At 35.2% G+C, this 11,496-nt stretch overlaps 2 protein-coding genes across 4 annotated transcripts; both read right to left on the bottom strand.

The window, feature by feature from the left end:
* On the bottom strand, positions 1,648–3,784 carry LOC109715654 (type IV inositol polyphosphate 5-phosphatase 11). 2 transcript variants are annotated; one of them, XM_020240769.1, is made up of 8 exons: positions 3,554–3,784; positions 3,246–3,393; positions 3,022–3,152; positions 2,843–2,919; positions 2,617–2,742; positions 2,164–2,351; positions 1,932–2,069; positions 1,648–1,819 (listed from the first exon to the last, which is right to left on the bottom strand). In XM_020240769.1, the coding sequence occupies exons 1-8, from the start codon at positions 3,583–3,585 to the stop codon at positions 1,664–1,666; spliced, it is 996 nt and encodes a 331-aa protein (XP_020096358.1). In that variant the 5' UTR covers positions 3,586–3,784; the 3' UTR covers positions 1,648–1,663. The 2 variants fall into 2 exon arrangements, with proteins under 2 accessions (XP_020096358.1, XP_020096359.1); XM_020240770.1 differs by having other exon boundaries at positions 3,246–3,383; positions 3,554–3,606.
* Positions 5,038–8,791, bottom strand: LOC109715533 (BTB/POZ domain-containing protein At3g50780). 2 transcript variants are annotated; one of them, XM_020240586.1, is made up of 3 exons: positions 8,439–8,791; positions 7,230–8,016; positions 5,038–6,432 (listed from the first exon to the last, which is right to left on the bottom strand). In XM_020240586.1, the coding sequence occupies exons 2-3, from the start codon at positions 7,863–7,865 to the stop codon at positions 5,482–5,484; spliced, it is 1,587 nt and encodes a 528-aa protein (XP_020096175.1). In that variant the 5' UTR covers positions 7,866–8,016; positions 8,439–8,791; the 3' UTR covers positions 5,038–5,481. The 2 variants fall into 2 exon arrangements, with proteins under 2 accessions (XP_020096175.1, XP_020096176.1); XM_020240587.1 differs by having other exon boundaries at positions 8,706–8,773.

The raw sequence follows: 11,496 nt of genomic DNA, 5'->3' as shown, positions 1-11,496 counted from the left end.
GCTCTCTCTTAGTATAAGAAAATAAAGAAAGAAAGAAAGATGACATGGATACAAGTCATTGCAGTGTATCAATAGTGTTAAAAAATAAAAAAAAGGATGGTTTACACTTCTCCTCTTTTTTTTTTCTTGGCTTTTTCTTTATTTTTTGTGTTTTCACAAATCACAATTGAGGAGTATACGTAGGAAACGCGCAGGTGGGCGTGTGTGGTGCAATGTCTCTTTCGCGCATTTCTTCGAAATAAGCTATTGTATCTCTTTTGATTTCTCCAACCAAAAAGAGTATTAATTAGACACCATAATGAGCAATAATAGAACATTTCAATGTATTATTTTCCAAATAAGCAATACTATGTAAGTGCCTCAAATCATTTCTCACATGCAAATAAATCGCTTTTTAAATGCGGTATCTAAAAAAGCACTAATTAGAGAGCTATTTAGCTATTTATAAAAAGCTCATTTATCAAATGTACTTCAGAAAATATTGGTAGCTACGACATTTTTTGTTTTTTGTAATGATTGTTTTTTTGTTGTTATTTTGTAACCATTTTGCTCACTTAAAATAGTTTTGTACAAATCAATAGCTTTGTTTCTATCTCCTCTTTTGGTTGCTACCAATTCAAACGCAAAAAGTGGTGCTTCCTTTTGATAGTTTCAGCATCACTAAAGTGTTTTTTTTTTAGGCTGTTATTATCAGATTTGATTGAAAGCTTGTCATCTATGTATTAATATATATTATTTTGTTGAAGCATGCTTAATTAAGTCCATGTCAGTCAAAAATAAAACTAATAAATATACATGTTCCAGCTAAGCAAAGACTAAATTATGTAAATATAGTTGTTAGTGAAAGAGACAAGCTAAAACTTTAAAAATAAAGTGGGTAAGCATGGTACGAATTTATTTTATTAATCCCTTGTTTCCAACTTATATGGTTGATGCTTTAGGACCCAACCTGAGTCAATAGCATATATTAAATAAGGGGCTTAAAAAGAAAAATAAATAAATTGGGCTCCTAAAGTTTTTTTTTTTTTGGTTTAAGATCGATGTCTATGGGCTATACTACACACACATTACACTCAAAACGTAAGAAAGTAATTGCCTGGACCTGGTCCACCTCATTAGCTGTGGACCGCATAGCTAGTTACCATCTATATTCACCACTAAAAATCACCACCATTATTATATTTAACCAATTGTAAATTTTATTATTTTTTTTAATTTAGTGACTTTAAGAAATGAATGGGTTGATGGTAGATAATTAAGCGTTCCGCGATTGTTACGGTGGAATAGGTCTAGGCAAAGTTTAATTTCGTCTAAAGGGCAATTGTCAAATTTTGCTAAGCCAGAGTCGGCGGTGAAGGAGATATCCTTACCGACTACAACTTTTCGCGAGCTCACAAGACATATTGAAGTCGGCGCCGAAACTCTTTTTCTCGCCGAGTTTCCTTTGTTTGTACAACCAAATGTTTGAAGTCGGCAGTGAAAAACTTACTCTGCCGTATTTCAAAAAGGAGGAGGAGGAGGGAGAGAGAAGCACTTCACAACATTAAAAACTTTCGAAATGTTATCTTGCACGAAAATGCATTTTAGAATTTTAAATAATAAAAGATTTTTGTCTGATTTTTTGGACCGTTTGTCGCACAACGCAGCACACAACAAAAGAATTTTATTCATTGTTCACTTTCAAACAAAGATGGGCCTTCACTGGCTTGTGATCCGAGCTCTCAATGCAGTCGATCGATTCGTACGAATCTAAGGTTGCGTCGATACCCAAATGATCGACCTTGAACAAGATCCGATCGGTCCACGAAGGTACTCGAATCTGAAAAAAGTAAAAAAAAAAAAAAAGTTCATTTTAATTTAATTTTTCTAAGGACTAATTTGGAGAAGTTAAAATATATATAAGTGCATTGGTTACTAATAGAAGTACTTACCTTGTAGCTTGTATCATAGTTACTACTACCAACATTATACTTGTATGTAGGCTTAAATGATAAGGTCCCTTCGCAATATCCATTGAACACTTGCCCCTTTTCAGCTTCTTGTAGAAGTTGGTCTTTGTTAGTAAGCATCTGCGATGATCGAGGGAACGGTAAAAGGCTCCATATTTAAGTAGTTTAAATGATCTAACTTCATATTAAAAGACCAATGAGATAAGATGCTTACATTTTGAAGATTTTTGTGGATTAAACCTCTGGCAGGCATTGTGCTTATTCCTTGCAATCTGTAATTGAGATCTCCCATCCAAACCGTGACGTGCGACGATTCCACGTACCGATTGTGATCCTTAGAGAAGAGAGAGTGAGATATGTGCCGACACTGCGAGTTCCGCTCGTCCACCTTGTGTTCATGAGCTGCAATGCTGCATGTATCAGTCTCTGAAGATTTAATATGGACACTTTTTTATGAGTTTTCGATCCTGATTTCAACTGAATCTGCAGAGTCTTTGTATTTACCAATTCCGTCCCCGGAATTGTTGTAGCATTTTTCAGGCGGCGAACAAACACAACGACTTAATTGTTGTACAGAACAATTTTTAGGAACTAAATAGTAGTCGAAACTACAAGGATGGTGGAAATCAGAATCCAAATTTTGTGGACTTAAGCATCATGATCAAACCTGAAAGATGGCATGATATGAAGACCATGCGAATGCCGCTAAAGTTGATGTACATGGCCACTGCTCCCTTCTTTCTCCTTATCAACCCCCCACATCCTCCATCTGATTCTTTATCCACCTCCATTTCTACGCAACAAAAAGTGAGATAACCAAGATAACAATAAGACAAAGAAAAGAACGCAACCAGCCGTAGTAATATCTGACAAGGCATATGTATTACTCTTACCTCTAATATATTTCGTCGAGCTCTTCGCACCGAAAAGAAACAGCTGTATAGATTGCATGGTTGTTTCTCCTAGTAAGCTACAAGTTAAGTTGCAGGAGATAACATTCAAATACATTAAACTGTAAAATGATGTAAATTTCTAATCTTTTTAGAACAATTTAGTTACTCGTAATACTTACATATGGGTGTCAGCAATAGCTGCTTGTAGAACCTGAGCAAGATTACATCTTGGTGCTTCTTGTAGCCCAACCACCAAAAGATCGAACTTTCGATCGCTGCTCACTAACTTAGATAAATTCTCGGTCGGCATCTTCACGAATAAGAGAACTATGTTAGTTAGCGATATGAACACTGAAGATCGAATTTTTCTTCGAAGAAAATTCCAAGTAGATAGATGTTTTACTTTGTTGTTCATATTCCATGTCACAATGCACACAGATAACGCGGAGCTGGTCGAGAATTCGCAGATCTTTTGAACTCCAACTGTTCTTATCCCTTCATGAGTTGCATCTTCTGCATCAATTGAAACAAGCCTCTTGTTCTGCAGTTCACTGAAATGCATGAAGAAAATTATAGCAAAAATGGTGCAAAATGCAAAGGCCTACATTGAACTTTTAGAAGTAATAATTCACATCAATTATCCTTCTTTTTTTTTTTTAAAAAAAAAGGAGAGAGAGAAAGAGAGAAATTAAAGGGTAATATTGGCTTTACCTTGTAGGATGAGAACTACACCAGTTGCCCATGCTTCTTTGCTATTGTTGTTCCTCTTTTAATTTGCCTTATTTATGGTATATATTATTAATTCTGGCCTCATATATGGCTCCTTTTTCACATGGAACCAGGTTGAATGTTCAAACCAACATAGAGTAGATAACAAATTTGGATAAGTCCACTCTAGTTATTATTCTGCTTTCTTTCAAGGATGAGCATTGGTCGGTTTAGTTCGGCAGTAGAGCTACGAACCATACTGTGCTGAAATAATTTGGTTTGGTTCGACTCAATTCGATTGATTCAGAACTAGGCTGTTCATCATCGTCGAATGACTAAGTTTTGGGTTGATTGGGTAAATTTGGTTTATTTGGCTTTTAATGTGTACGATTAAGTGAGTAAAATAAACGAAATAAGTCGGTTCGATTCAATAATTCAATATACACCAAATTATGCTCTCCTCTCCTTTCTTGTGGCCCTAAGCTTCCTAATACATTGTTGCCACATTTGAATGCTCTCTCATTTTCATTTTTCTTTTTCCATCGCCTTTTTAAAAGCAATCACTGGATCTTATTGAAGAGCAGTACATCCTTGATGGGCCGTTGTTGGGCCACGTGTACGTTGCGATATGGGTAGGTGCGTTTGGGAAAATCACTTTTCGAGGACGCAGTTCCCATGTAACTTCGATGTCATAGGATCCTGAATCTGAGTTGGAGCAAGTTTCTGGAACATGGTGATTAGCACTAGTATGTGGCATTGACCATGGGCGTGTTAGGTAAAATTGCACCACTTTCGAAGTAATGGAGACTAATTAAGGTGACACTTGGCCAAATCCGTTCATCTCTGCTTCAAAATTCACACTACGCGTCAAATTTATCGTTCATCACTGCTTAAAGATTCGAGCGCTACACATGATGATAGACGGTAGAGAGATGGTTTTAGTAAAATTTTTGTTTAGATCACACAGTCGGAGTTCTACGCCGTACACAAACTCGACATTGCTCCTGCACGGATTGTTAATCTGCAGAGGTAGCTCCATTAGTTTGCTTCCTTAATGGGAAACTCAGATGGGTTTGGGATTGCGAAAAAATAGCATTACATGCGATGAGAAAATACATTGAAAAAATATCCTGTTTGTTTCCGTACGTAATATTGCGTTCCGCACATCGCGATGAGTCATTTACAATATATTTTCTGCGGTCCTACCGAAGAACACAGAAACATATTCCTATATACTTTTTCCTCAACTTCATTTTATCTAACAGCGTTTGATAGGCCTCAATACCAAACTAAGCCTTAGTCACTTTAGTGTAGTTTCTAAACATAATAACAAGGTTAATATTAATATCAATCAGATAACTGAATTTAGTCAATACTACATCTACCACAATTTGTAGCAGTGCACCTTCTCAGTTTGAGCATCTCAGAAACATAAATTACAATTCAATAAATAGAGAATATCATGCAACACTTTATCTAATATGTCATAAGAATGCAATAATAGGGACAGCTCATATATATATTATGCACTTAACTTTTGTTTCCAGAATTGCACAACAAAAGGATCACAAAGGAAACAAAAAAAAAAAAAAAAAAGAGAAAAGAAAAGAGGAGAAGAAAGCAAATTAAAAAAAATAAAAATAAAAACCTACATTGAATTACAACACATCCCATAGTGAAATGACACAAAAAGCAAATTGAAAAATAAAGCCCTAGATTGAATTACACCATATCATAGTGAAACTCACATTTGTTAGGAATTCATAGAAATTTCTAAAACTTTTTTTTAAGGATAAGCATTAGCTTTAGCATTACCTTCGCCTTTCCACGAAGTAAACAAGCACTGACTTTTTTCCACCCAGCATTCACCACCAAATTCTTCGAATACGACATGAGAATATTTATATTTTTCTTACTAATACTGCTCTCGATCAGTTTCTGTCCAACGGTAAAATATTACCGTGTTGCTGCTCAACGTAAGGCCTAATGAAAGTCCTTCTCCACCATACCTCAAATGCTCGCTGCAGATTTGGGCAGTTATCGCCAATTTTCAAGAAACTCCCCAACCAAGAAAGCAGTATCGTCTGCTGGTCCTCCAAAGGAAGAGTGAGAATAGTTCGACCGATCCCTTCCTCGACAACTTTCCGATCAAATGATCTGCACCCATGCTGCAGCCAACTGTAGTCGTCAATAAGGGGCTGCAGCCACACATTGAGAAGCAGCTGGCGAGTCTCCTTACACGGAAGCACTTCTCCTCTCCCGATCCCGACAAAAATTCTAGCTGTGATGCAGCTAATTAAGTGCCGGTTCATAATCGGTAGCTTATTATGCAACTGAGATAGCTCATTTTGGCTCGCCCACATCAGCACAAACTCATCAGCTACATGCCTGTCAGCCAGAATCTCCACTAGCCAAAGAAGATTATCGGCTTCGAGAGCTATATGCCTTGTAATAGGTTCTTTGCCGTCCAAAGCTCTACTGGAAAAGGCTGGTTCAGTTGCTTCTCGGAAAAGCACTAACAGGGAGTCTAAGCAACTTTTGCATGAATTGTATAAGGTTTCTACGCATATATCTGAAGACCCATTATTACAAATGCTATTTTCCTTTAAGAGTTTTAGGACTAAGGATTTCATCTCGCGCCGTCCTCTTTCGTCGCTGCTTTTTAGAACAAGTTCCATTATATGGGCAAGTGTGTGATTAGGGGGGTTGTTAAGGTCCGAAGATACTCTTTTTAGTATGGGGTTTATTCCGTAATTATCAGTCTTAAGGTGGCGTACCGAGGAGACCACATTTTCTTCTTCTTCATCTCCGACCCAAGGGACTGCTTCTAAGTAATCCAAGCATGATTTCATGCATGCCCTGAAGCCAAGCGACTCAGCAACCTGTAAAAGAGAAGGGAGCAAAAAACCCTTAAGTAACGCAGAGAGGGTAAAAATTGTTTGATCATTGCTTGAAATAAAAAACAAACAGAATAAGTATAAAGCCTTATCAGATAGTGAATCTGTCAAACGTCAAATTACTAGTAAAGACTTTTCATTCCAGATTCCAACGACACAAACTGAAGCCTATATGGGACCATGTTGTTTCCCATTGCATAACCAGCACATGGCAATTTATCAAGTCATGTTGGACTCAGATCAGTACAAATTAGCATTAGGCTAGAAGAAGCTCAACCGAAACCTAACCCATGCAATCTTGAAGAGAATAAAAGAACAAAACTGACAGATCTACTTTTCAGTTTTCACGGACCCAAATTCGAAAAAAATGATGCAAAATGAGAACTAAAAGACAATTAAGTAAATTTTTTTCAAAAAAAAAGTAGTAGTATATGACCATTTCTTCAAGCAAATATAACGAATTTGACAAATTTATTAGGATCATTCTTAAGGAGATTCTATGCGTTGACCTCTTGATAGCAATAATAAGAACCAATCCTCCAAGCCAAAACATCAAATTTTAACATTGAAACCTAAGAAAGGATTAGGTCAACACGGCTACGGCAACACACTAAGAAACTTAAAGTTTCAACTACTTAGCAGAAACACAGCCATACATGCACCAAAACGTAAATGAATTATTCGTGGGATAAACATATATAACAAACAAATAAGTAGACAAATTGATAACCTAGAGTTTTCATCATAGCCAGTAATAGTAAGCATCGGAGTTTTAAGCAAACCTTTAGTATGCGGAGAACGCGCGGAACACTTTGCTTGATCAACCTGTGCTTGACTTCCTTACAATACATCAATCCCACAGTCTCAACATAAATTTCCACATCCTCACAATCCAATATCTCAATGCACGAGACCGGCGACTCCCTCGACAGTTTCTCAGCAAAGTAATTACTATTTTCAGCAAGAATGTTCTTATGAACACTCATCTTAACTGCAATCCCTTCCTTCCCATACAAAATAACCTTCAAATCGCTCGTCTCTTGTTGACCAAAGCCGACTGAAATCTTATGCTTTTGACCCTCAGAATTTGGTTTCGGCGGTCTCTCCGAAGCCCTCATTGGACTTAAAGCCGGATTATCAGAAGTCGGAGGGCATTTCTGGTCATCCGAAACACCTTTTGATCTTGTTGGAGTGGATGCTCTCTTCTCCGATGAAATAGCCGGCGCCCTTTGAACCGAAGGGGCCTTCGAAGGGGGGGATGAGCCTTTTTGCTTATTTTGGTGGTTTTGATTCTTCAGGGTTTTCTGGAGCACAGCCTGAGAAGGGCAACACCAGAATCCTTCTGGAGTTACCGCGATCGGAACATTTCTTATCTTCGTGTGCCGGGATTCAAGCCTTCTAACCCTAAAATCTGCCATTTTTTTTGGCTAAAAAAGCACCTTTTTCTTATGAGATTTGAGATTTACAGACCCTAGTGAGTAAGATCATATCAAGGTGTGAATTTGATCCCTATAAGAACTTCAATTTAATTTTCGCCGATTTTTCGGTAGATGGCACTCATGCATAAACCTAAAACAAATTGAAAAAAAAAATCATGAGACTCATACTAAAAAAAGTAACAGGGGATCAAGTTTCATTCTTTTTGTGTAGAATATACATTACTTTTATTGCCACAATATAAGAAATCATGCATCTTTTTTGCCAATTTTTGCGACAGAGAACAAAAAAAAGAAGAAGAAAGGAATCAACACAATTTCGAACACAAAAACCAACAATCGAACCCCAAACCCCACAGAAGCAGCTGAATCTTACAAAATAATTGTAAAAAAAAAGGCCCAATTTTCTCCAAAATTACAAAATGAGCATTTTCGAGAGCACAAAAAAGCACCAACCTGAAACAAAAACTAGAAGAAATCGCCAACAAAAATCGCATCAAAAACAAAAAATGTTGAAAAGCAAAACTACGAATTAGGCATTCGAAACCCACTTACCCCTTCTCCTCTCCCACCTCCTCCTCCTCCCACTCCCCACACCCCCTCCTCCTTTTCTCCCCATCTACGATCCATCCCACCTCTGCTTCCACGCGAATCCCCAATGATGGGAACCGAACCCTATTGTCGAGCATGAATGCGACCTCCCATGGTGTTCCCCATCATTTTATCCAACACAGCAGGGACATGGGGCAAGGGAAAGGGGAAAAAGGGCTAAAGGGGAAAGGGGAAAGAGAGGAGAGAGTAATAGGGTTTCTTTAGCTTTACCAGATAAGAATGTCGTCCCTTTTCTCATCTAAAATATTCCAATCCATCATATCTCTCTCTCTCTCTCTCTCTCTCTCTCTCTCTCCTTTTTTCTTGTTTTGTTTTTTTTTTTTTGTATGTGTGTGGTTTAGGATGTAACCAAGAGTGGGGCTACCGAGCTATTCACAGTGCTCTGTTTGTGATGGAACAGTAATTCCCAAAATGTTAAAAAGAGTAAAAAAGATTCTGTTTTATACTTGTAGTCCAAAAGAGGATTTTTGGGTACATACACACACAACTTATGAACTGTGCATTTAAAGGAAGGTACATTATTAATTTATTGAGTTAGGACACATAGCCCAAATAGTACTTAGATTTTTTTAAATTTTGTGTTTGTCATATGAACAGCTTGGACATGTTTAGTTTATTTCTAGTTTTGGTTTTGGTAACCATTGTAGAAGAAGAAAAAAAATGAAATATAATTTTTTTTCTTTTTCTAAGACATTGCATTATTCAGATAGTGTTGCACAATAGAACTATAATTTTGTTCTCTCACAGAGATCTTCGCAACACTTGTTAAAACTAAAATGGGTGATGATATAACAAGAAACATAATAAATTGGCGAAATTAAAAGAAGCAAGGTATAAAAAAACTCTGTTTTTAATGACTATTTTTAATAAAAGAATGATAGAGTGTAGGCTAATTCATCATAATAGAAAATAGAGATAACTTCAAAATTCAAACCCACCTTGAGAAGTGTTCTCTAATTATCCCACTCTCATGCCACAACAAGCAACATAGAAAATTGCAAGAGACAACAAATGATCCAAGGTTTTTAAATAGCAGCAATATGACAGTGCCCAAAAGTATAGTGGACCTTAACTTGGTTTGTGTTGGGTTTAGGGTGTCACTATTTGGTTTGTGATGGATAAGATATATGGAATTGTATTTTTTATAACAATTATAAAAAATATATATTAACATAAGACACGATTTATACTAGTCCAGTTAAGATATAATTTCTGCGATCCTAATAAAAAATGTATATATTTTTATATATTCTTAGTTAGAATTTTTTTGAATGAATAATATCAGATAAACCTTAGATACAAAGTGGGACCTTAAGAGAGAGAGAGAGAGAGAGAGAGAGAGAGAGAGAGAGAGAGAGAGAGAGAGAGAGGTGAGCTGGTTTGGTTGATCTTAAAATAGGGATTGCTTTGATTGCAAGGGATGGCTCTGTGTTTGTGATGATTCATTTTCATGCTGTTTAATAATAGTGTTTGGAGAGTGGGGTTCTTTAACTAATATTAGTGTTTGGACTGTGGACATTAATTGGGCTAGTCCTTTTTAAATGGCAATTTGTAGACACCACCATGTGTTAGAGTTCAATTTGTTTTAGGCTTATTAGCTTAATTAACTATGATTTGAAATAGGATTAATTTACAAGTACAATACTAAATTTTATATTGCTTTGTTTATAATCTCTCTACTTACAATTTTGAATCATAAGTTTCTATATATAATTTTGTGGTTGACATCTTGAACATGCAAAGAATGCGAAAAAAATTTATGTATAAAAAAGTAACGGTCCTAACAAAGCTATACTTGACCTATTTTGAAATAACTATGCAAATTTACATGCTTCAATATTTCTATTTCGTAGTAGAATTTGGGTTAATCGTAGTAATTTGATGAGCGACTATATTTTTATTACAGAAAGTGGTATGCCTAAATTTGTAACTGAAGAAACTATTAATCGATTCAAGTTAAACAAATTGAAATATTAAACTATAAAATTAAAATTTCATGAATTATATTATTGTTTCAAAACAAATTATAGTTCTCATAGGTTACATACATTTTTACCAAAAAGAGTTTACTGAAAAGTAAATGATCACTTTTGTATTTAGCATCTTTGCATTGTAAAAGATAAATGGAATCCCCATTCGATGTTGATTGAACCACACTTTGACCAATAAAGCACAACCAACAAAACAAAAACAAAAAAAAAGAAAAAAAAAAAAGAAAAAAGGACTCATTACGTACAGAGACCTGTCGCAGAATAGTTGATTTCAAATTGAAATAGGATTTTTTTTTTCTTAAACAAAATTGAAAAATTAAATTTTAATTTTAGTTTTCTTTATTGATGTTTTTATTTAATTTATTCTAACTAGTTAATTTAAAAATTTTACCAAATTTAATATCTCAGGGAGTTACTAGTGGTTAATTATTGTAGCTTTATTCGCTAAAAAGTATTCAAAGCTATTGAATTTGATAAAATAATCGGTGTAACTGATAAAATTTTTAGTTTAATTGACTTAAATCATGTAATTTTAAAAATCTAAAAAAATGAGAAGGCGCGAATCAAAAAAATAAAGTTGAGTAGGTTATTTCAAAATGCTCTTTATATACATTTTTGCCAAATAATTTGCTTTAAAAAAATTGCATCTAACAAATAAAGGTATCATCTTTGACTTTGCTTTACTCATGTAGCTTAGCTGTTGATTTAATTAACTAATTAATAAGTAACTTTACATAAAGGAAATTATGATTGATTACTCCAAAGAAAAAGATAAAAAGAGATGAAACTTTAATTATTGTTAGAAGAATCTTCACTTTATTGAGCCATGAGAGAGGGATCGAATGAAAACCAAACTTTTTGAAAAATTTGCATTTATTTCTTCTAAAACAAGTGGGTTGTTTTTTTTTTTTTTTTTTTTTCATTTTGATTGAGGAGGACATATTAATACTTATTTTCTATATTCTCAACTAAGTTGATTGCATACGGATTCAAATATGATGTTTGATAGA

The sequence above is a fragment of the Ananas comosus genome, linkage group 9 (genome assembly GCF_001540865.1).
Source record: "Ananas comosus cultivar F153 linkage group 9, ASM154086v1, whole genome shotgun sequence".
NCBI lineage: Eukaryota > Viridiplantae > Streptophyta > Magnoliopsida > Poales > Bromeliaceae > Ananas > Ananas comosus.
The sequence above is the reverse complement of the archived record's forward strand: the minus strand, read 5'-3'. Positions and strand labels throughout refer to the sequence as shown.